Raw genomic sequence first — 23,971 nt, 5'->3', positions numbered from 1 at the left:
CTGATAATTCAGAATTATTTTGCTATCTATTCATCCCTCCAGTAAAGAGGTACTGGGCATTGAATCTAGGTATTGAATTCTGCTCTCTTGCTTTCACAATTGTTCCTTAATGCAAAACATATGAAAATACACGCTTATCTTGCAGGAGATTAACAAAAAAAAATATAACAAAAGGCAAAAACAGTAATTTGTGTAGCAATTTCATTTTGCTGAGCAGAGCAGAATGAATTTGCTCCAAAATGCTTTATAATTTGTGGTGTGTTTCACAAGAGTATGTATCACCTTAACTATATAATACGTAATTATGTTGTATTGTGATGTTTTAACTGCCAGCTTTTACATAACACCCAGTTTGTTGAGCGTGTTGCTCCAAGTCATAAATTACTGGTGCTAAAAAAATTAAAAAATTAATTTTTGAATATTAGCAGAGCAGAACACCTACCAAAATTGTTTTTTTTTTTCTTTTTTCTTTTCTTCTACTGAGGAAATGGCATAGCAGGAACCAATCTAATGCTTATGCAGAACAGCATCTATTTTTAGTAAAGCAGTTTTCACTAGATATAATCTGGGCATTCTGAATAGAATATTTCAACCATTTCAAATTTAGCTCCTCCCAGTTATGGAATAAAGCCTATAGTGTATGTGACAAAGGTGATTTTCTAACTTTAGGATATGATCTTGATTTTGATCTGTTGTTGCAATGTCACAAGTTATAAGTGACTCTTGTATAAGTAAACAAACAGGATATTCATTTCTGTATCCTATACAGCAAGAATACACAAAGATAAGTCAAGTGGCCCACATGAATGAAGAATCATGTAAGTTGTTTCATTAGGGTAGGGTGGCCCCAATTTTCTATGCATGGAGGAGGCATCCCAGCAAAGCATAGTATTTTCATTTACATTGTGTTAATGTTCTATGTATTCCACACCCGTTTCTTCCATACAGAAATATAGTACAAAAGATAGTAAAAAAGGAGTGATTAATGTTTGTCCATTGCGGGTTCAGCCTATTAACTTATCTGTTTATTTGCCTGTATACACAGATTTTTCAAATGAAGCCTGTGAAAGTAGTATCTAAGCAACAGACTGAACATTTCAGCTTTGTCCTGAGGACTCTATTCAGCATTTAGAATGGAACATAAATGCAGACAGGTTGTAATAGCTATGGGGAAATTAACCACTGTGTTATCTTACTGGGTTTGTGCTAAGCAGCTGTAAGCAGTGTGTTATTTAAATGGCCACTATTTCCACCTTGAGACAGCACTCTCCCTGTTGTTACCACTAAAGAAATTACCCCAGAGATGCTAATCTAAAGAAGTGCTAGGAGAAAGATAATACTAGAAGCAAAATAACCCAGGGGAAATTTTTTTTGAAAAATCAGTGTTATACTTTGTTATAGTCGCTGCATGTGGTTGCAGGCATATGTGAGATTTAGCAGGATTTACTTTTCAGATGGTCAAAGAAGGCTAACAAGTTTTGAGAGTTTGGGATATTATTTTAATTACTTTATATATTTCAAAGAGTTGCTGTATTTTTTTCACCTGTAACTCAGTGCTTCTTAGAAGCCTTCTCACAATTTCTATTTTATTGTGCCATTCCTCACCAAAATCTGAGACAGCATGGTCCTCAATACTATGGCAAATTTGTCTTTCCTACATAGAAGGGTTATGTAGGAAAAAAGGAGAACTTTCAGCAAGCCATCTGTAGTGAGAAAGTTTATTGGATGATCCATCTTGAACTTTTACCAATTTTGATAAATACAGGGAAAATTTTTGAAAGAAGACTTGAAAAGAACTATCAGCCTGATATGTGAGTGTTTTCTGTTGTTGAATTCCATTTCCACTGTTTTTGAAAAGAATAAAAACCTTGCAGCAATTAAGCAAGCAGCAATAAAAATTCCCCATTTGTAGATCTCATCTGTATTAGAAAAGTCATACTGATTGTATTGCAACTGATAGTACTTCCACATTTTTTGCTACAAAATGCAAGGACATCAGATTTGAATATATTCAGTTTAGAGAAGGACTGGAATATTGTATTCAAAACCTGGCCTGAAAATTTACAATATTAAAGGTGAGGGCATGAACTTATTGGCTTAAAGTAAGAATTTCTTCTACAAACAATGGGCTTTTCTGATGAAAATGAGAGAGAAGTATAGTTGTAATTGCTTTCATGTTAAATAACTCATTGCATGCCACCAGATAAGATGCCAATGTCTTGTTGCTGTGAAAAGGAAATGGAAGATTTATCTATGAGAGGGGTCTAAAAGAATTGATGTGATGTGTTCATCCATATTTGCAAGCAACAGTAATTGATGTCCTGGAAATTTTCACCTGATAAATTCCAAGTCACTAATTGACTCTGGGACAGTGGTAATTCTCTGGATTCTATTTTAGCCTTTAAGATACAAAATCTTACTTTCTACATATACATATACATATACTGTGAAGAACAGTACAGATGTACAAATACACTTCTGAATAGAATGTAGCTTGTTCAAAGTTTTCAGAGAGAAAAAGAATGACCAAAATTTGTCACTTGTGTGCAGGCTTATACATAGAAATATATTTTACAAAGCACAGATACGTAAAGATAGATAAGATAATAAGATTTGAAAATTTAATCTTGAACTTCTTGGCAAAGGTCCGCATATTTACTGTTCTGAATAATATCTTTTTATATATTGACAAAGTTGGATTATAGCTATACTCTCTTGCAATAATTAATTCTTTTATAGAAAAGGTTTGATTCAGAATTATTGCTCATCCATGGCTGTCCTCTTATTCCCAGGTTAATGAAAACTGTTTTAGTTTCAAATATGCAAAATAAATGCTTTACTAGCAATTCTCATTTCATTTGAAATACAAATTGCAATTGTTTATGTCTTTTGATTCTGTATTATTATTTTTCATCTATTTGATCAGGAAGAAGAAATCACTTAAAAGAAATGTATTAAAACTGATGATCTTAGTAGATAGCCAGAGACTGTGGCCACTATATTATGAAAGAAACACTGCACTGATGCATAGTGAAGGTTGATTCATCACAGCAAAAAAGTAGAAATGAGAGGATGCCCCACCAGAAAAATAATGCTTAAGACACCCGGATAAAAAGTAAAAAAAAAAAATTATTCAAGGGGAAAAAAAAAAAGTCTGTCAAAAAATGTAATTGGTAATTAAATTAAATTTAACTTCTTACCATTGGTACAGGGCAATAAAATACCAAGGAACTGAGAAAAAGAAAAAAAAAAGCAGGATTAAATTGACTAAATTTTCTTATCTTTTTGTATTCTGGCAACTATATGTCAACATAATGCTATTTTAGAATTGAAAACCAATTATTTTCCCTTTTTTTTTTCACCAATGATTTTTTTTGGCTGGTCTCCACAGAAAATACTGCAGTACTTTTTTCATAATATTCTTGCCAGTAAAAGACTATCTTTGACTAAGAGAAAAAACAAGCTGCTGCTCTGGAGGTGGCTAGAAAACTGGCATAATACCAGTAAGCATAATCCTGGCATGGGACAGACTAGCCTACCTACAAACTTTCCCTGATATTGAATATCCAGGGTTTTCTGGAAGTAGTAAGAGAAAGGGAGAGATTCCAAAATACTAAAACCTGTCATTATGTTTTAGTTGTGAAGAGCTTAAGGGACTCCAGAGATATTCTATTCTAAGCCACATGCTTCACTCTCTGTTCATTTTGTTTTTCATCTTGTTTTAAATTAAATAAGATGACTGCTTTAACTACTTCGGTTTAACCCTTCACTTTATCTATGCAGATGAGAAGAGTTTCTGTGCCAGGGGTAAAGGTAGCCCCTCTTAAGAAGGCTTTCCTCTGGAAAAAAAAGCAGTTTAAGTCCTGGATCAGCACTAGAGTGCAGTGCACAAGCATAAGCCTTCTGGCAGTACAGGTAAGGTGGAGGAAGTGCAGAGAAGTTAATACCCTGGGGATTGGAGCATGTCTATATATTTTCTTTCATTTCTTGCTTTCCTGTCAAGCTTAGCTGCCTTTTCTAAGCACTGACTTCAAGACTGTAGACTTATGTAGACAAGTCTGAGGGTTTTCTTCTTGCCCTTGTCCCTGTTTTATGGATCCATGATTTGTTTAGCCTTCAAGAAAAAGTATCTATGTATTTTTGAGGATGAGCATTTAATTATTTCAATTATTGTTTCCAATATTTCAAAACATACACTTCTGAAAGATTGCAGAGATATCCTATATTTAATAGAAAAAAAAAATCCAATCCTTCAGGAGACATCAAGCTCATTTATTACTACAGGAGCCAGAAGAATACATGCTTGAACCCAATACTGACACTGGCACATTAAACAGTCTTTAAAAAAAGTTCAACAAACCTTCAGACACAGTAATTTGCACCTTAGACTTTTTCCTCCTTGGCCAGCTTTCCATTCCTATTTAATTTAAATATAAGCCAGCCATTTGTTTAAGAACACTTATTAATAAGTATTCAAGACTAGAAGCTGTGGAAAAAAACCCACAAACAGCCCACAAGCTAAGAGGACTTGAAAAAGTGAAGCCTTCATTCCAGATATGGAGCTAGTTTGCTAGCATTTCTAACAAATAGTACTGAGCCTTTTATTTTCATATCTTGCTGTAAGTCTTTGCCAGCCTGCTTCTATTTCCCAAATAGCTTCTGCTTCACTACATTTCCATCTGTACAGAAAGGGCATGGCATAAACACTGATAAACAGTGAATGAAATCTTCCTTACCTTCCAGCTAAGGCAGGATACTGGCAGGCTGTATTTTTCTTTTCAGAAAGTATTATGCTAGGGATTTAGTCTTTTATTGTGATTTAAAACGGATTTTTACCAGGAAGCTGGCAGCATCAAGCTTCTTTTGCTAGATGTGGCACTGCTCTGTGATATACAGGCGTGTGTCTTTTGGCTGCTGTAACAACCTTTCTTAGAATCAGCAAAGAACCATTACCTATAACGTCACCTTTTAATCACTGCCTTGCATTTTTTTTGCCTGAATTTTCCTCTGGTTAAGAACAAGATAAAAGATTCCCATACATGTATGTGCCTGTATGAAAGAGGCAACGAAAAAGGTGGACTTTCCTCCAAGAACCAGAGAAATATAATCTGGCAGCACGTAAAAAATGGATTTTGTGAGGATGTTATTTCCTGTATTAAATAAGCAAGAAACATTTGAATGTTTAGGATTTGGTATAATCTTGAATTCTTTTTCCCCTATACCATTACTGTGCTGGTAACAACAGGTAGAAATTTATGTGAGCCTGCTGCACAATTTACACAGTTATGCATCTACAGAAGAAATGAAGATTCTAAATTAGCAGAACTTTTAGGACAATATAGATACAAGATGTGGTTAAGGAATTACAACTGTGATAATAACAAATGGAGAGTTTTAGAAACCAGTAGCAATAGATGAGTCACTGAAAACAACCACTTTGCATCTGTAGTTCTTTTTTCTGTAGAAGGAAATTTTCAATATGAGAACATTTCAACGAGGTACAGGTGTATCACAGAATTAAGTTGTTCAACATAATGAAAATACTAAGGAAAAAACAATTGTCCATGTTGTATATTAGATAAATACTATATTGTAATTAGCAAATGTTCCTGTAAACCACAAGCACATCCATTGATGAAAAAGGGTACATGTACATCCTAGAAAACTACTGTTACATGACTTGGAACAATGTTTTTCTGTAACTAAATTAATGTAATCACAACTAAGTTTACATCATTTTTATTACTATCAATAGGAAGCTGATGCCTAAAGAGTAGATAATAGAATATTTACGCACACATAAAAACCAGATTTGCAGCTGATTAATTATTAAGAAAGATTAAACTTGCTTTTATTCTCTGATCCTATGCAACACACTTGCAAATGCATAGAAAATCTGTGCCTTGCATTCTCACAGGTCAGCATCTGCTCCTGAGTCCTGAACCCTTTTGTAATGTAATATGATGGCAGAAATCTAAGAAGAAGGGTAAATAATGTTCTCTTCCATTTAGCTGTTTCCTATTCACTTCCAGGATGTTCATCAGAGGTACTTGAGTCTGGAGGTGCCTCCCCACATATTCTTTAGCCATGTTCAGCCTCCAGGAGTCCCATGTTGAGCAGTGGAGGTACCTGCAGAAATGCATTCCAGAATGTGCAGGGAGCATCTGCAAGAACAGGATGATGGGGCAGAAATGAAGTTAAACTGTTTAAGAAAATTATTTTCTTAGTAACTGTAACAAAGGAAAAAACACAGTGGAAAGAACACTGCAAGAAAAAAAAAATCCTTCAATGATAGCTGTGCAAATTAAAACAAGTACCTGGAATTTAACTCTGCTTTGGAATGAAAACAAAATTGTGATTGGTGAGGCTAAAAGTGATAGTTATAGCAAAGGGTTTAAATTGTCTGAAAGACAGATGCCTGAACTTTTGTTGTTGTCTGCCATGGCCTTACGATACAACATGAAGGAAAACATAAGCACTTTAAAGTCCATTTTTCAAAGCCATGGTGACTATAAATCCCCCATACCAAAAATCCATGTGGATCAAGCTATCGTTTGGAAGTGATTGAGGGTATATGAATCTCATTTAAACAGAACTCTGGCATGCAAACATTTCCTTAGTTTGTCTGAATGTGATATTCTGCAGCTGCCCAAGAGCAGAATGCATGAAAAGCATGTTACAAGTCACATGAAAGTTTGACAGTGTGGGCAATGGCACTTCATTAATTCCTACAAGATTTCTGTCTTGTACTGGTGAACCATCTGACTGTTGAATTCAAAGAACTCAGAAGTGATCACAGTGCTCTAAGGCACAGAGAAAGTAGAACTCCCCTCTCCTTCCTTGAAACTTTGCATGCATCGCTGTTTGGTAAAATACCAGATAAAGTAATCCCAAAGAGCATTAAAAGGTATCTGAGAAGGCTTTTAGCTTTTCTGACTTCATATGTAATGAAGTTATCAGTCAGTACTATGAAAAGAGAAACTTATTTTCTTCTTCTGAGACAACTGTCCTTTCCATGCAGGTGCAAAAGGAAGTGGGGACACAGAGGAAGGATTTGCCCTTCTTACAACCTGCTTCAATTTATTAAGCAAAGAAGCAGGACAAAGAATTTTCACCCGCTGCTTCTAAAGAATATCTCCTGACACTTCCATAGAAAAGTGGGAGGTCCCTGAAACTTAAGGAAGAGAAGACAGTAAGGGGGTAAGGCAAGGAATGACAGCAGATAAAGCTGCAGAATGGGAGAACAGTTAAGGCATGTATCAGAGGAAATGCAGACACATCCTCCTGTTGTGTTACCATCTAACACCATTCATTCATCACTTGATTGATGAATTTTATAATTGAACTTGACTGATAAATTGATATTTACCAATATTTTAAGAATGCATGCAGGGCCTGCTCTTTGGACAAAATATATTCAGTTCATATTATTGTCTTCAAGTGACAGACTTGGATTTTAATTGGTTTTCCCACTCTTTTGTACAGTACAACATATGTACAATAATGGAACTTTTAATTTTTAAGTGTTTATGATAAACAGTATTCTAAACTAGGAAAAATGAAAAAAATTAAGAAATTATCAGAAAGAGGAAATGTAAAATGAAGTGCTTTAATCACCAAGTCTTGGAGATAAATTTTATTGAAGATACAGATTTATTGACAGATATTAAGCCCCATGTCAAAATATTATGATGCACACAAAACAAAGGAAACCTTTTGCTGACTTAATAGTTGGGGTTCTCCCATTAGAATGGCTGGTCCATGATTGTTGGTAACTCACTAGACACCAATTATATTTAGTTTTTAATTTTTATGAAATCCTTTTCCTGTACTATCCTAAAATATTCCAAAATGTAGAAAACTGTGGTGAAATTACAATAATATCTAAATATGGTGGAAACAGTTTTACTTCCTAATTCACTGTAACTTTGGATTACACAACAAGAATAAGAAAGATGGATTTATACATTGTATTTTTCTATCTGATTTTCTAGATCTTCATTTAATGAGATGTGCTAAATAAGTTGGACTGAAAAGGGCAATTTTATGTGTTGGACTTCCATTTTGAAGAAGAACCTGTGGATTGGCATGGTATGCTTCTTTTTTATTTTTGTTTTCTTTTTCCAAATAGTATTGTATAAGGAGATCAGGCAAACTGGGTCAGTTAGGACTTTGAAGTTAAGTACCCCAGGAACTACAGTACTTTATCTTCATTAATAGCCCTTTGGAGCTGTATAAAATATCCCCACATGATGATGTTTTAGATGTCTTACCTTGACTGCGTTCCAGACTATGCTTAAATTAAGCCTGACCCTATGTTTGTGTTTTCAAAGCCAGTCCAGTCAGGTTTTGAAATTAGACCCTCCAAGGCAGAAGGAAGCTAGTGCTTTGGCTCCTTAGTTAGCAGCTGTGCACCCAGCTGGGCATGTTTATTATAAATGAGGACAACTCAAATTTCCATTCTCGGCATGATCATGCTTGGCTTCAGTCTCTGTTTCTGGACATCACTGAAGATAAACATTAAAGGCAGTCCCGTTGTTGCCTCATAAAGATTTGGTTGACATAATGTACCATAATGATATATTTCTAATAAGGCTATTTGGCATTATCAAACAAAATTTTAAAATATGAATCATAAGTTGCCATTTGAATATATATGTAACCTTACTCAGACAAGTCTCTGTATAAAAAGTCTATGCAGTATAGCAACTGAATATGAAATTCAATATCTGTCTAAAGCATGCAGGTGATAACAAAACAATGGGATATGGTTGACCCATGGCGAAAGCATTTCACTGCTCATTTGAAGAAAATAATTGCGTGTATTTCAATCTCATTATAAAAACTGGAAAATGTACTCTATGGTATTATTCACAAAATGTACAGCATTTTATTGTCTCACACCTAATTTGGAAAGCTTAAGTGATATTTAAGGAATACACAGGCCTAGTACTGCTTCTTAATATGATAATTTAATCATTAATAGCTATAGATCAGATATGAACCTCTATTAAAAAAAAAAAAGTTATGAAAAAAACCTAAATTTAAAACTAGTTTTTCCTAAAGTCTCTGGAGTATGTTTTTGTAGAACTGGAGGTCTTTGTTTCAGGTGATATTTTTACATGTACAAAAAAATGAGTCCTTTCCACTCTCCTTTCTGCTTAATTCTCTAACAGGCAATCTTACCCTCTGCACCTTCTAGGACTTTCACTGTTTTTTTCGCATTAATCATTTAGCTTTTTGTCTCACATATTTCATCCATGTGCAACAAATCCCCTCAAGCCAGCATTGGTCTAGAAAAGACCAAGTATGGGAAAGCAAGTAATTTCATATCAGGTTACAGACTTTAGATTATTATTCTGCGTTAAAATTACATTAAATTTGTCTACTTAGATTTATTTTCTTTTAAATTATTTATCTACTATTTAAATTTTTTATTATTTAAATTTTAAATCTTTAAATTAGTTGAGATAAACTCTAGATTTCTCAGGCAAAATCCCATCAGGGTAAATGAGAATTTTGCAGTTGATTTCTTGGAAGCTAGGTTTTCACTTGACTTCTTTGCTTTTTAAGTTTCTAAGATTTAAATTTCTGTTCTCTTGTTCTAATTTGCTGCATTGTCCTTTTCGGTTTCTACACATTAAGTCATCTAGATCAGTGGAATACAAAGATGCTTTCTCCAAGGTGACTTCCATGCTACTGAAAGCAATCACTTTCTTCCTACAAATACACCTCCCAGTGATCAGGTATTCTCAATCAATTGTTTAGGAAATTTTACTACTCATCAGTATGAAAATATATTGGTGTACTGCTCTACTAGGAATACATCTGGTCCAACACAGAATTTATTATCTCTCCTCAAGAGTCAGCTCTGGCTAGTGTCCATTAAGTTGTATGTTCTGAACCCATTATCGTCACTTAGATAACACTAAGCATAACCATAAGAAAACTAAACTGAAAAGCTTTCAAGAAAAAAAAATAAAAAAGGTGTTTTGTTTCTACCTCTTTCTAAGTAAAAGAATTTAAAGGTGTTGATCCTTTGGATATAATTGTTAAGATGTAGTGTTTTGTGCTCCTAGGTAGGATGCCCTCAATATGCATAATATGAATTTAGCACTATCATCAAATTTCCTTTTAATGCAGTAAAAATTCTTGGATGGCAGCCAGCCTCTTTACCTCATAAAAAAACAGCCTCTCTGATTGCCTATGTTGTAGAAATCAAATAATATGTTACAACATAGTGCCTAAAAGATGAGTAAACTGGCTGAGAACACACCCTCCACACATGCAAAATTTGGTCCCACTCACTGCTTGTTTGACATTATTGATGAAGACGTGTTTTTTCTCACAGAGATAAACATGGCTCCATAGGCCAATTTCTTTTTTGATTTACATGCAGTGCAGACTCTCTGGGCTAACTAATTAGAATGTGTTCCTTTACCATATCGTGCTTTAGAAAAGTTACTTTTTTCTATCATACATCTTAGAAATAAGATATTTCACTTTGGGATGGTGATGTTGCTCTTGTGCATGCCAATAAAACCTGTCATCAGCCAGGCAGATAAAAATTAAACCAAGAAAAAACATGTAAGTATTCATGCAGGTCATGGTCTGGAAAAATAATCCACAAAATTGTACTGAATTTTCTTTTCTGCCTCCATTCCCAATTCAGTTACTGCAACAGAACTGAGGGCCTTACTTGATAATTTTTCCTTATAAAAAGCTCTGAGATTATAACAGGTGACTGTTGGGAGGAAGATGGATCTTCTATTCAGCTAAAGTTGTGATTTCAACCTTTTTTGATCAGCATCACCTGCAAGAGGTTATGTCCTAATATTTAGAAAACTTCAACCTCATAGCAGTAATTTTGCTGTGTTGACCCCAGGAGCTGAGAGAACATAGGCTGTCAATGACAGGTCTAAGATGCATTTGCAACATACACAAAGAATAAATACATTAGTTTTTTTTTTTTTTTAAAGAAGACTTCAGAAATATGATCCTTCAAATCCCGATTTCCAGCAGATGGAAAAATGAGCAACTCCTATATTTCATTATTTATTATATAAAACGTGCTTTATAAAACTGGAACCAATTAAGGCAACATTTTTTAGTCAAATCTAAAATTAGTTAGCCATGTTCTTAATTCTGTGCTAATGCTTTATTAGTGCTGGTATTTATATTATATTTATTACCTGCTTGAAGCACTAAATACCTTTAGTATGTTCAATAATTGAAATATCTTTGTATTCCCTAGTACCTCAAGCCATTGGATTTTAATTATTAGTTCCTGAAACACATTGGTTTGATGCTTAACAGGACTCATCTCTGTTTCACCTCAATTTTTTCTTTTCATTTCATCTTTATGCTTGACATCTTCCACACCTTCTTTCCTCATATTTGTGGGATTTGTAATTCTCAGCAGTATTTGTGTTAAAAGTATTTTGAATCTTATGATGTAGGAAAATAGTAGCTGTGTTTTATTGCCACATATATACTACCAGCTTCATTTCTTCCACTTCAGTCTCTCAAATCTATGACTAGGTTAAGAAAATCTCTCATTACTCCTACAGCTCTCTTGACCTTTCCGTATGCCTTTTAATTTACTCAGTCATTTCACACTTGAGCTCTTGTTTTGGGAGAAGGTAAAATATAGCATATTAGTATAACCAGTTTGTTCTCTGAGACCAATTCAGATTCAACACTGAACGATACTGCAGCTTTAGGAATGACCAGGTCACGATTGTTTTTCACTCAAGTAACAAGCAAGTCAATGACCATGTGAAAAGCAGCCATGGGAGAGAATGCATAAGGGAATGTTTTGACTCCTCTCTGCCTTTTCTCACAGAATGGATTGGACCAGCTGGAAGGAAAACCCAAACTTTTCCTCTTCACATTGAATTTTGTGGCTCATTTAAGTTCGTATTACAACATTTTATACCTTCTCCTTTACCCCAAAGTGAAAAGGAATTAAGTGGTCTCATTCCTGATGGCTGATGCTCATAAGGAAGGCAAAGGTTTCCTATTTCACAAACTTTTCATTTCACATTTCTGCTGATTTCATCTAATCTGTGACTGTTATTTTTAATAGCCCAGATAATGTAATCTTCAAGCCAGATTTAAGTTGTGCCCTTAATAGCCTACTTCTCCTCATATGACTAGCTCTTTCACCCTCCCATCTACTTGGTTAAACATATTTCCATTTTTATATATTCATTTTAACATCCTTTTATTACTGAGCTTACATTATTGTATATTAATGTCTATCAAGTCCACATTAATCTCTCATATAGCACATTTCCACCCCAAGAAACCCACCCAAACCCTTGCTAACATTTCCTCTTTTTGTTTTCATCCTCTCTATGTATGTATTTGTTAGAGGCCAAATTAAGGTAAGACTACAGTTTGCTTGAATAGGGTCAGCTGACTATAAAGCGTTCTTCTAACATTACAATAACTATGAAATTGAGTTACTGATGCACTCAGATAATTTCTAGAAGTCTTTCCTCCACATTTGATATATTAAATGAGAAGGGGTTAGCAGCTATTGAGAGAGTCTCACAAGAGATGGGGAATTTGGATCACACGTCATGCTTTGGGCTTGAAGAGACCTTAAAGATCATCTATTTCCTCATAAGTCTCTCAAGGTCCCTTCCCTCCAGCATGTCGACTGCATGCTCAGCTTGGTGCTGTCAGCAGCTGAGGGTGCACTCAATCCCACTGTCCGTGTTACCAACAAAGACGTTGAGCTGTGCTAGACCCAGTACCGACTCCTGAGGAACAGCACACATCACTGGCTTCCATGCGGATTTGAGCCTTTTACCGCAACTCCCTGAGCACGACCACCCAACCAATTCCTAATCAGTCAAGTGGTCCCTCCATCAAATCCACATATCTCCAGTTTGAAGACAGGAACATTGTGCAGGACAGTGTCAAATGCTTTGCACAAGTCCAGGAAGATGCTGCCAGTTGTCCTTTGCTTAGCCACCAACACTGTCCCCCTGCTGTAGGAGGCCATCACATTTGTCAGGAACCATTTGCCCTTGCTGAAGCCATGTTGGCTGTGACCAATCCCCTAATTATTTTCCAAGTGCCTTAGCACAGTTTCCAGGAGGCTTAGCTCCATGGTCTTGCAGGGCAAGAGAGGGTGTCACACCATCAAGAACCAGCTGGAGTGCATGGAGCTCCACCTGGGAGTGGAAGAGGAGGCAAGCAAAAGCTTATGGGTTGGATATGAGGATCCAGGATGAAATACAGGGCAGGGACAGGTGACTTCATAGTGGGAGTCTGCTACAGGCACCTGGGCCAAGGCTGCTGCACAGGCAAGGACAGGTAGCCTTGGAGGGATACAGACAGGCTGTCCTACCAGCCAGCAGTGAGGGTAGGAAAGGTAATGCCCTGACAGAAGTAAATGTGACCAGAGCATCAACGGCAACAAGAAAAGTGGCTAGACTTACATCAGTGGTAAAAGTGAGACTAGACACCTATCACTACAATGAGGGGTCTCAGTCACTGTTCCAGCCCTGACAGTTCCTCTTTGTTCATCCAGGACAGCATCACCCCAGGCTGGTCCTTCCAGTACCTGTGTCATCCCTGACACCCTTTGGAAAACTCCCCAGTGCCCATTCTTCTGCAGCAGGTGCCAGGAGAACCGCTGCCTGTGATCAGAAATTTGGCTGTGCCAGGAACATTGTAGTTCTGTATGCACATATGGTGCTTTAATTCAAACAGGGAAATCAGGAATATGAGACTGAGCTACCAAATAAAATATATTATTTAATTATTTCATAGAAACATCTTTGGCTTTTTTTTTTTTTTTTTTTCCTTTTGATTACAGCAATAAAATATGAGGGTCAGAAGCCCTCTCTTCTGAAACTGACTTCCTTCAGTCTCCAGCATAAATGTATATAGGATCAGTTTCAACTTATTTCGCCTTGGGCCAGCCTGGCCATTCAGGATTTCAGAGCTCACACCATAGTCATGTACAGTAATTGTACTCCTCTCAGCTTTCATTTTGTGCAACCAAGTATGACAAGCTTCTGTAGTTTTGACTTCTTTCCTTTTAAGATATACCCTTTAAAAAGTCTGCAAATTACAACACAGAATAGTTTCAAACAATCAGCATTACTGTAAGGGAAAATAGTGTAGTAGAACATTCAAACCAAAATGTCTTTAACTGTGTTATGTGTCTATATTTTTTGTCTATTTTCCTGACTTTTTTTATTGTCTTCCAAAGTGTGGGAGGCACACACCTCTATGAATTTTACTTTATTATTTTTTCCTTACGGTCAAACACTATTTTGATAGTGATAACAATTTGGCTGGAAATCAAATGCACATTGTTATTAGTACTACTGACTTTTGCATTCTCATGTGCTAATTTACTGTGCTATTCTTTGGAGATTTGTCACTTCCATACTTTTTTCTTTTAAAGCTATCATTAATTTATCATTATAACACCTTCAGCAGCTTTCTTTTCTGAATGCAGCCCCCTGCATGACAAAGAAATTCTATCTTTGTATTCTGATTTGGTTCCTGAATGGAACTAAGAAAATAACAAGTACACAAAGAATAAAAATACATGGAAATTACAAACAAATAATCATATTTCCTTATGCTGTTTTGTCTCTTGTGAATGACATGAGTAGACAGGAAGCTCTAAAACACTATGAATTATTGTTTTAAGCTTTATAGAAATACTATTTTATACTAACAAAACAGCAGTGTAACAAACACAGAAGCAAAGACTTAGATTATAATCTCTGATCCTGCATTGCATGTGCATACTTTTTGCATTAATCAGTACTCCCATCATAAGCAATAGGGCTCTTCAGATCCTGCAAAAATGTTTATATGTCCAGAGCTAAAATAGTAGCTCCTGTTTAGGCACCTTAGTCACATTAAATTTTGTGAATCGGGAAAGGTTTTTGAATATTCTGTTATAAATCTGGCCTTAAGTGTTTTGCAGAATCAGAGCCTTGACAGACATGTCTTCTTCCTTTTTCACTTGACTAACAGAAACAGTGATGTACAACATGGCAAATTAGGATATTACCAGAATAATGACTTTTCTTGGTTTTGTGCATTTAGAAACTCAAGCAAAATATTAAATTAGAAAAGCATTCATTATATTTTCTTTGACATTTTCCCCTTTAAAGAAGAAGGAAAAATTGTTATGATCATCTATTCCAAAATTAGATAACCTAGAGCAAACGGGAAAAATTTGTACTGAATTTCGAGAACCCATAATTTGCACTACTGTAGGGAGTTCCTGAAATAAACACTCTGCATTCATTTCTGCGTGCTAGACTGTAGATACATACCCACTCAGACACTGAGTGCCTACTTGTCAGAACTCCTGAGCAATGCAAACACAAGCTGAAACCAAAAGGAGCTGTGACTGTGTAGACTCTATCAAAACACAGGAAAATCAGAATCTTTATTCACAAAACAGTTAGACTCAGACTGTAGCTGCTCCAGCACAAGTGTGTACCACTACACCTATGTCCTCACTACCTGAGATTTCTGTATTTCATTCAATTTATGTTCATAAAGAAGTGGCAGAATAGAGAGAATAGGAGATTCCCCATTCTGATGACAGCGGTTTTTCTGCATAAAAACTGCTGCTATAGCAAGTGACCATATTAAATGTCTTAATATTGAGGAAGTATTAATGAAATACAGCCTGACTTCACTATAAGGAAACCATATGATACCATATATATATGGTATCATATTCCCTGATATATATATATATATATATGTTCTGTCAAGCTGTTCATTTCTTCAGCCTCTGGTAAATTGCTGCTTGAGAATAAGAAAGAAATGAGCAGCTGAGCAGAACATCAATAAGCAGTACTTCTGTGGAAATGACTTCACACTGATCAACATTTAAAAGATGTTTTTTCAAAAAGATAAATGAATGAAGAAGGAAAAAAATAGTACATTCAAATGCTAAATACAGCCTACACTGAGAAAAGTGAGAAAAATGTCATTGTCATACTTGGAATACACTTGCATAACTGTTCAGGCTATTAGGCCTAATTAACAGCAAGTGAACAGATTCTTGCTATGGGGGTGTTTATAGGCAGAATATGTTAAATTCAGAGTTTGACACATTGAAGTTAGAATTTAGTCAGATTTAGGCTAGTGTAAATTTACATAGAAGACACATTTCTGCTCTGAAAAGGAACTATGAACTAAATATTTTTGGAATGCTAATTCTGAATGCTAATCTTAATGATGAAAAAGAAATCGTGCACTTTTCATGGGATAAATCCAATAATATATCAAATTATTCTCATATATGTCTGGGTAAATAAATACAGTTGAAATATTCTAACAAAGGTTTATAATTCCTGGAGTTGTTCTTTCTTTTAGTTTTGCTTTGGTATTGCTAGCAGGCAATACCAGTTAGCTAGTAGGGAATGCTCCAAACTTGTACAGTATGAAAGCGCAGGCATAATTTTAACTTTCATAAGTGAAAAGTGACTCTCGACCTGCAGAACTTGTCAGGTAAAGCTAATACAGCTGTTGTCATGAATAATTCAAACAACTCACTTCAGACACAGTATGACAGAGATGACTTCACAGTGGTAACCTCTGTAAATACTGTCAGAAAACAGATAAATTAACTATTAGTGAGTAAAACTTCCAGTCTTTGAGAAGCAAAAGTTGCTAAATTCTTGATTAACCTGGCTTACAAAACTTCTCACTAGGCCTTTTTTTTTCCCCTGAGAATGCATAATTTTTAAAACCTTAGTAACTTCTTGCTATGTTTCAAATGCAACTTAAATTAGAGCTATGAATAACTACGGACTGTAAAGAATGTTCCCAGATTCCCAGAATCAGGCCTGCAGGCTAATTTATTCTGATTTAAGTCCCAGTACTGAAACTGAATAATCTATAGTCCTAACCCAAATGTATACAATACTGTTTTGGTCCTGAATGTACAAATTCCCCCAGCATATCTACATGTGTGAGTGCTTCTCTTTAACTCTGATAATTAACTACATAAATACAACATTTCTTAATTCTTGTACGACAAAATTCAAATCATTTCAGAATAATGAAATGTTACATATAAATATATCTAAGGTTTTAAAATTCTTAGGACTGGAAGGAAAATGTGCTGAATGAGCTAGTAAGGAACAAAGAGAACATATGTATTGAAGTGTTGACTGGTAGGTGGATGGAAAACAGACAAGCTCAAAGTCTTTAAAAAAATCAGTACTTTGGAATGATGTTTTGTTGCTAACAGAAACACAAGTAAGACCTTAACAGGCAAATATTAATATCTGTAAAAATGACAGAAATGGCAACCAAAAGGAAAGAAGGAATTGTGAAAGTGCCCAAGACTCGTAGGCTTACTGGGCAACAGTACAACAGTGTTGGAAATATGATTCTGTTGGCAGTTTGTCACATTCTTGTCTACAATTTTAATATCAATTTTGTACTGATGACTGTTTGAAAGACAACATAATGACCTTAAATGCTTATTAGGTGATTTCTGTAATTACTGCAGACCTGCTCATATTAATAATCTAGAACTTCTTTTGCAGGAACTCTTCCTTCCTGATCCTGCAACTCACGACATAGGATCAAGTCCCTTTGACTTCACCAGGAGCCCAACAGAAGAATTTTCTCATTACTAGAGAAGTTCACTAAATTTATTCCCTTGCCGGGAACTAAAGAACTTTTAGTATTTCTCTCTCTAATGGAGTATTTGTTCTTTTACTAGACATTATCCTTTACTTGGTTGCTGATTTTCATGGAGAAAAAAGATTTTTTTTTTTTTACAATTTAATTTGAAAAGTGGTTATGTATCCTTTATTTCATGTTATCTAATCACATTGTATTAGTGAACAATTTTTCCTTTTTTTAATCATACTCAAGAGTGTCTTTAAAACAAGTCTCTCATGAAGAAAACTCTCACTTTCACCTCTCTCCTTCTCAGAAACACTGTTTCATTTAACTATTTTATCAAATACTGTTTCACAAGAGATTAGTGTAGCATTTTCTATATATAAAAAAGTTACCTCTACCTAGGTAAATCAGTTCAAAACCTGGCTGAGCAGTAAACCAAGTAAATCTATTAATTTCCATTTTAGAACTGTCTGAGCAGCACTAAATGTGTACTTTTATCTACATGAATGTTTCATTAGAATGATCTGGTTGATCAGGTCATCATCTGGACATGATGTGGTCCAGATGATCTTCCTGACCCTTTTTTTTTTTTTTGCCCTCTCTCAGCATGATCCTCTCAGGTTAGTTGAGATTTATCATGTAGACTGGTCAAATCAGCACACCAACTGACTCCAGGGCAGGAAGAACTACAGTGAAAAGAAGTTTTTTATCTGAGGAATTTATCCTGACTGTGCCCCTCCAGGCTACTTCCAAAAGGATTGTTGTTGCTGGTGCCTGCTGCTTGCACCAGTGTGCCTACCTAAGGGAATCTCCAACTAACATGAGTTCTTCAGCCCAATCTCAAAACACTCCTGACAGAGAAAGAAACAGATCATGACAGGTTTTCACCTGCATTTTTCTTCGTTGCTTTAAGCATCAGAAACCACTACATGTCTGAAGCTTAAGGATATTTATTTATGTACTTTTCTCCATTATACTGCCCTTAGACTTCACTCAAATAGCACTGCAGGATGCTGCTGCAGTATATAATGTAAACCTGTAAGAAGATGGCTCCTACTCCACAGAGTACAAACAAGTTCTCTCTGTCCATTCTCATGACAAATTACCTTTGGAGTTTATATGGGCAATTTTCATTACCTCAGACGAAGGCATTGATGGGCCTAGCATATGCTTATTCACAGAGGGAACCATGAGCTGACCAAGTAACAGGCAGCATACAAAAGCTTAGTACTGTAACATTGGTGTATGGATTTTTCAAGTGTCACAGTGGCTGTTGAGCCTAGGAAGAATGTAGCAGTGATAAAAAGAAACTTCTTACTTCCATAAGTAATATATTAATATTTGCTTTATGCATGACTTCTATGCAATTTGACAAACTGGTAAATTCTATATGGCAAGTGATCTCACTCTACCTTGTTGAACTATGTACTTTTTAGTACTCTTAGATTACACATCTTTGCAAACATAAGTCACCAGAGAGAATGTTTAAGATACAGTTCTGCTGTGGCTGCAGGCTTCTGGAAGGGAAAAACAAATGCAACTCTCTTGCTAATGGCGCCACTCTGACCATAGGAACAGTTCAGTGCTGCTCATAAGTGTGGTGCTGCAGTGTCACAGTCATGCAATATTCTGGCATGGGTTGTCTTAGACATGGGCAAACTATTATTCTATATTACACAGAAGACAGTGGACAGGAAATCTGTCCTCTTAGAAATCAGCAAAAACATTTCATCTGAATCCTCAAGAGAAACAATATCACCTGCAGAAATGAACAAGACAATGAAAATTGACTCCTCTCATATCCCAAGGAATTAAATCTACAGAAATATACAGCAAAATTGTCAATAAACAATGATGCCATTCTTTCTTGCACAGAAGTTTGAATGTTTCTTCTGGCCTTTAAGACCATTTCAAACAAAATAATCAAGGAAAGGGACAAAATTTTACTTTGTTTCTTACAGGTATTTCTTTTTTCAAAGCTATTACTTGGTTTCAGTAAGTGGTTAAGTGGTTAAGAAGGGGCACTACAGAAATCTTTCCTGAAATATTTTCTGCACATTTGTTTGCATGCCCCTTAACTTCCACAAAATTCTTATGTCTGAAACACAACACATCTAGCTTTCTAGGAGTCTTTTCTCAGTTTAAGCCATGTAAAAGCTAAAGGAGTTCTGTGTAAACACAGATTTAGGGTTAGTCTATAGCAAATGAAGTGAGGAAAGTATCACCATGGACAGATTCTTTCCACCCTGAAAGAGATATCTAAGACATGTCAGATGAAGTGCTGTAGATGTGTATGTTACTGCTTTAAAGCAGAGAAGTCTTTACTAGCGGTTTAAAGATCCTGACCAAGTTTTGGATGACTTGTCATCTTGATCACAGCACACTAGTGGGGAAATAATGGACTGCAGCTGTCTACCTGCTGATGATTTTTTACCCCCAGACCTGAAGTCACTCTTGTTTAAATGAAGAACAAGTTGGGTTCCTGCCTATGTGGCACAATTAATAGTTGAACCCTCACCATTTAAAGGACTACAAAAAAAACCAAACCAACAAACAAAAAAAAACTTAAATGTTCCCATGTATGAAACACCCAGCTTAACAATCACACTTAGGCCTGGCACTGGTATTCAGAGAAACACAGTCAGGTTTAGGCCTTGTTTTTTACTGGCAAACACAATTGTACATCTCTCAGCCAATGCATGAGCACAAATCTGGGCTCTAATATATTCCAGCAGCACAGCCTGGAAATACATGCATCAGAAATCTGGATGCAGGTGAGCTGTGGCTCTCACTAGAAACAGATAAAAATTAAAAACTCTATACTGCCTTTAGTACAAATTGTGGCCAAGAATCTAATGTGTTCCAAATCACTGTCTGTCATCTGGATCCTAAAGGCAGATGATTTTTTTTTTTTTTTTTGCTCTGAATCACCCCAATTCCATCGTCAATCTAGAGAGCATGCTTAGAGTCTCTGAAAATCAAGATCCCAGTGTGCCTTGCCATAGTGAATCCTCACAACATCAAAAACAGCATTCGTGTCCCATCAGGACCCATTAGATTTGTGCCACGAGCACAGCAGAACGCCGGTTTCTTTTGTACCCGCTTTTAAATGCCCTCTTCGCTAATATTAAAGGGATGCTGATAGAGGAAAATGGGCAAAAATGCTGTCATATGCATCCTGCTGGATGCTACTCTTGGAAGGACGACCATCATTCTAGCACTGCAAGTGTCGACCGGAGCGACAGTGTAAGAGAGACAAGAGGCATTTGGGGGAGGCTGGGAGATTTTCAAGCGGGGGAAAAAAAATTAATTTCAAACCGAAGCCAGCCAGCCGAAGCGAGGGGAGGAGCCCGGCATGGGCTTGGCTGTTCCCTGGGCCGAGCCTGGCAGCGCGGCAGCGCCTGGCCAAGTGTCAGCGGCTCCGGCGGCCGCTCGGCCCCGAGGCCAGCGCGGCTGCGGCCCCGCGCCCCGCCGGGCCGAGCGGGCAGGGCCGGGGGGCGCTCGGGTCGGGCCGGGCCGGGCCAGCCCAGAGCCCAGCCCAGAGCCCAGCCCGGGCTGTCCCACCGCCGGGCAGAGAGGGAGCGCCCGGGCCGGGGTCCTGCCGCCCGCTGCCGCGCCGGAGGGCGCCGGAGCAGCGGCTCCGTCCAGGCGCTTCCGGGCGCGCCGGGCGGCGGGGGAAGGAGGAGAAGAAGGAGGAGGAGGAGGAGGAGGAGGAGGAGGAGGAGGAGGAGGAGGAAGGGAGGTGTGGGTGGAGGGGAGGGGAGGGAAGGAGGGGTGGAGGGAGGCCGGCTTTTTTAGGAGGGAGACCCTCCTTCGCGGCCGCCCGCTCGCAGCCATGGCTTTGAAGGAGGCGGGCGGCAGCATCCTGCCCATCAGCGACATGGTATCGGGGCCGTCGGGCTCGCCGTTCCCCGAGGTGGTGGAGCTGAACGTGGGGGGCCAGGTGTACGTGACGAGGCACTCCACGCTGCTCAGCGTCCCGGACAGCACGCTGGCCACCATGTTCTCCCCGTGCCGGGGCGGCCCGGCGGCGGCCCGCCAGCTGCCCAGGGACAGCCGGGCGCGCTTCTTCATCGACCGCGACGGCTTCCTCTTCAGGTACGTGCTGGATTACCTGCGGGACAAGCAGCTGGCGCTGCCCGAGCACTTCCCCGAGAAGGAACGGCTCCTGCGGGAGGCCGAGTACTTCCAGCTGGGCGACCTGGTGAAGCTGCTGTCGCCCAAGGTCACCAAGCAGAGCTCGCTCAACGACGAGGGCTGCCAGAGCGACCTGGAGGATAGCAACTCGCAGGGCAGCAGCGACCGGCTTCAGCGGGCGGCGCTGGACAAGCGCTCGGGCTTCCTCACCGTGGGCTACCGCGGCTCCTACACCACGGTGCGGGACAATCAGGCGGACGCCAAGTTCCGCCGCGTCGCCCGCATCATGGTGTGCGGTAGGATCGCCCTGGCCAAGGAGGTCTTCGGAGAGACCCTCAACGAGAGCCGTGACCCCGACCGGCCCCCCGAGAAGTACACCTCCCGCTTCTACCTCAAATTCACCTACCTGGAACAAGCCTTCGACCGGCTCTCCGAGGCGGGCTTCCACATGGTGGCTTGCAACTCCACCGGCACCGCCGCCTTCATCAACCAGTACAGGGACGACAAGATCTGGAGCAGCTACACGGAGTACATCTTCTTCAGTAAGTGCTGCCCGCGCCCCGGTGTCGTCCCCCTTGCCCTCGACCCCGGCAGGTGCACCTAAAGTACAGCTGCACCCCCAGAGCCCTTGCTGTCCCAAAGCAACATGTAGCTGGGGAGAAATGGGGGCTGCCCCGTTTGCCCTCAGTCCGCTCTGTCACCGCCGTAGTTCATATTTCATTTTGTGCGCTGTGGGGGCGGGACAGGACTGCTTAAATGCCCCGTCCGGAGCGCGGCGTGGGAGCATTTCCCCACGCACACTCCGTGGGGCAGCCTGGGCTGATCCCGCCTTTCAGTGCTGGGTGTCCCGGGGGAAGGGCCACTGGTTACGGGTCGGGGGGCTGCGACCTCGGGGGATGTCCCTGCCCATCCGGGCGGGCGCGCTGCGCGGTGCGGGCGGGCGCGGCTCCGGCGCGGAGCGTTGCGGTGCTCCCCGCCAGCGAGGCGACGCAGAGATCCCCGAGCAAGGAAGGGTTTTAATATTTCATCGCTGCGTTTCCTTCGAGTGAGCGCACTGCGCTTAGGCACGGTCCCCGTGAGGGAAGGGGCATCGAGGGCACAGCCAACTTCCCAAGGAGCAAGAAAGAGTCTGGCTCCAAGGGGGACGAAAATTGGAAAAGAGAAATTAACCACTCCATAGCCATTACACAGCTCCTAAGCAACTTCTCTGGTTGGCTGTGGGTAGCCTTAGAGGTTTCGGGTCACTCGCAAATAGGAAAACCGAGCGATGACGAATGAGTTTCAATCTGGCAAAGTATATAGTGCTATGTAGGGCACTGGCTGAGCAGCGGGTTCGGGTCATGAAACTGCAGCTGGATCGAGAACACCATCCCCTGGCAGAGATACGTCTTCGAAAGGCAGAGGCAGCCTTAAACATTACAGATGTGTTTGAGAGTCGAGCGAGTCGGCAGAAGAGAGATGTGTTCTGCATTCACTCTTTATTCTCCTGCCTCTGTGTGGTCTCACGCTCCCTGAGCAAAGCAGGGATGAATTGGCAGAGCATCTGCCTGCCTGTGTGGTGATGCAGCCTCTGACTAACTTCACTGGTTAGGCAGCTGAACAGAAGCAACTTGTTTGCCCTGCAAAACTGGACTTAAGCACAGTATTACATAGAGGAGGGATATGTGAATGGTCTTCTATTGGGAGGAGAAGAAATGCATTAGTTTATATTGCTCTATATTGTATAGGTGGTAACTTCCATTTGCTGAGCAGACTTGAGTACTCAGATCAATCTTTGAAACTGGATTAAAACAGTTTTCGAAGATTAATTGCATGACTTACCACTGGTCATATTTCAATGGAATATGTGAAAATTGAGCTCTAGAGGAGCTTCACATTCTCCTGCGTAGAATTGATATATTTTACATGATTATTAAACCTTCTTTCTCAGAAAATTTGACATAGTTATTTTCTAAATAATAAAATTTCCTTGAAATAGTATGTGCTGTTTGCTTATAAATAGGTTTGTAGGTGCATAATTTTTTGTGTACATTTGTGATGCTCATAATGTTTTGGTTATTTTTTTGTACGTATGTTATGATGAGGTTGCTGTATAGAATAGTCCTCTAATTCACATCAGTGTTCCAAATTAATCCCCAGTGTAATACCACTGATTTATTTGGAATAATGCCAGGGATGAACTGGATGTTGT

The 23,971-nt window shown here is 38.8% G+C and overlaps 2 protein-coding genes, 1 long non-coding RNA gene and 1 other non-coding gene across 9 annotated transcripts in view; 2 read left to right on the top strand and 2 right to left on the bottom strand.

Annotated features, from left to right (window-relative positions):
* YIPF7 (Yip1 domain family member 7) overlaps window positions 1-7,968 on the top strand; it is a 44,966-nt gene extending 36,998 nt beyond the window's left edge. For 3 of the 5 annotated variants that reach the window (XM_072928131.1, XM_072928132.1, XM_072928128.1), the window contains one exon: window positions 3,784-4,105. In XM_072928131.1, the coding sequence (XP_072784232.1) occupies window positions 3,784-4,008 (225 nt within the window). In that variant the 3' untranslated portion in view covers window positions 4,009-4,105. Of the gene's footprint in view, window positions 1-3,783; window positions 4,106-7,021 lie in introns of those variants that run through there. The other 2 variants (XM_072928129.1, XM_072928133.1) reach the window with 2 other exon arrangements.
* LOC121469878 (uncharacterized) lies at window positions 4,252-22,326 on the bottom strand. The gene is made up of 2 exons (XR_005980166.2): window positions 22,187-22,326; window positions 4,252-6,164 (listed from the first exon to the last, which is right to left on the bottom strand). It is a non-coding gene; the product is annotated as an uncharacterized lncRNA (long non-coding RNA).
* The window catches only part of KCTD8 (potassium channel tetramerization domain containing 8), a 93,160-nt gene continuing 90,583 nt past the window's right edge, over window positions 21,395-23,971 (top strand). Inside the window, exon 1 of one of the 2 annotated variants that reach the window (XM_072928127.1) lies at window positions 21,395-22,322. In XM_072928127.1, the coding sequence (XP_072784228.1) occupies window positions 21,479-22,322 (844 nt within the window). In that variant the 5' untranslated portion in view covers window positions 21,395-21,478. The remainder of the gene's footprint in view (window positions 22,323-23,971) is intronic. The other variant, XM_002194519.7, reaches the window with a different exon arrangement.
* On the bottom strand, window positions 21,835-21,940 carry MIR2968 (microRNA mir-2968). The gene has a single exon (NR_048976.1). It is a non-coding gene; the product is annotated as a microRNA mir-2968 (primary transcript).

This window comes from Taeniopygia guttata, chromosome 4 (genome assembly GCF_048771995.1).
Source record: "Taeniopygia guttata chromosome 4, bTaeGut7.mat, whole genome shotgun sequence".
Classification (NCBI taxonomy): Eukaryota; Metazoa; Chordata; class Aves; order Passeriformes; family Estrildidae; genus Taeniopygia; species Taeniopygia guttata.
Note: the sequence above shows the minus strand (reverse complement) of the source record. Positions and strands in the feature narration are given on the sequence as shown.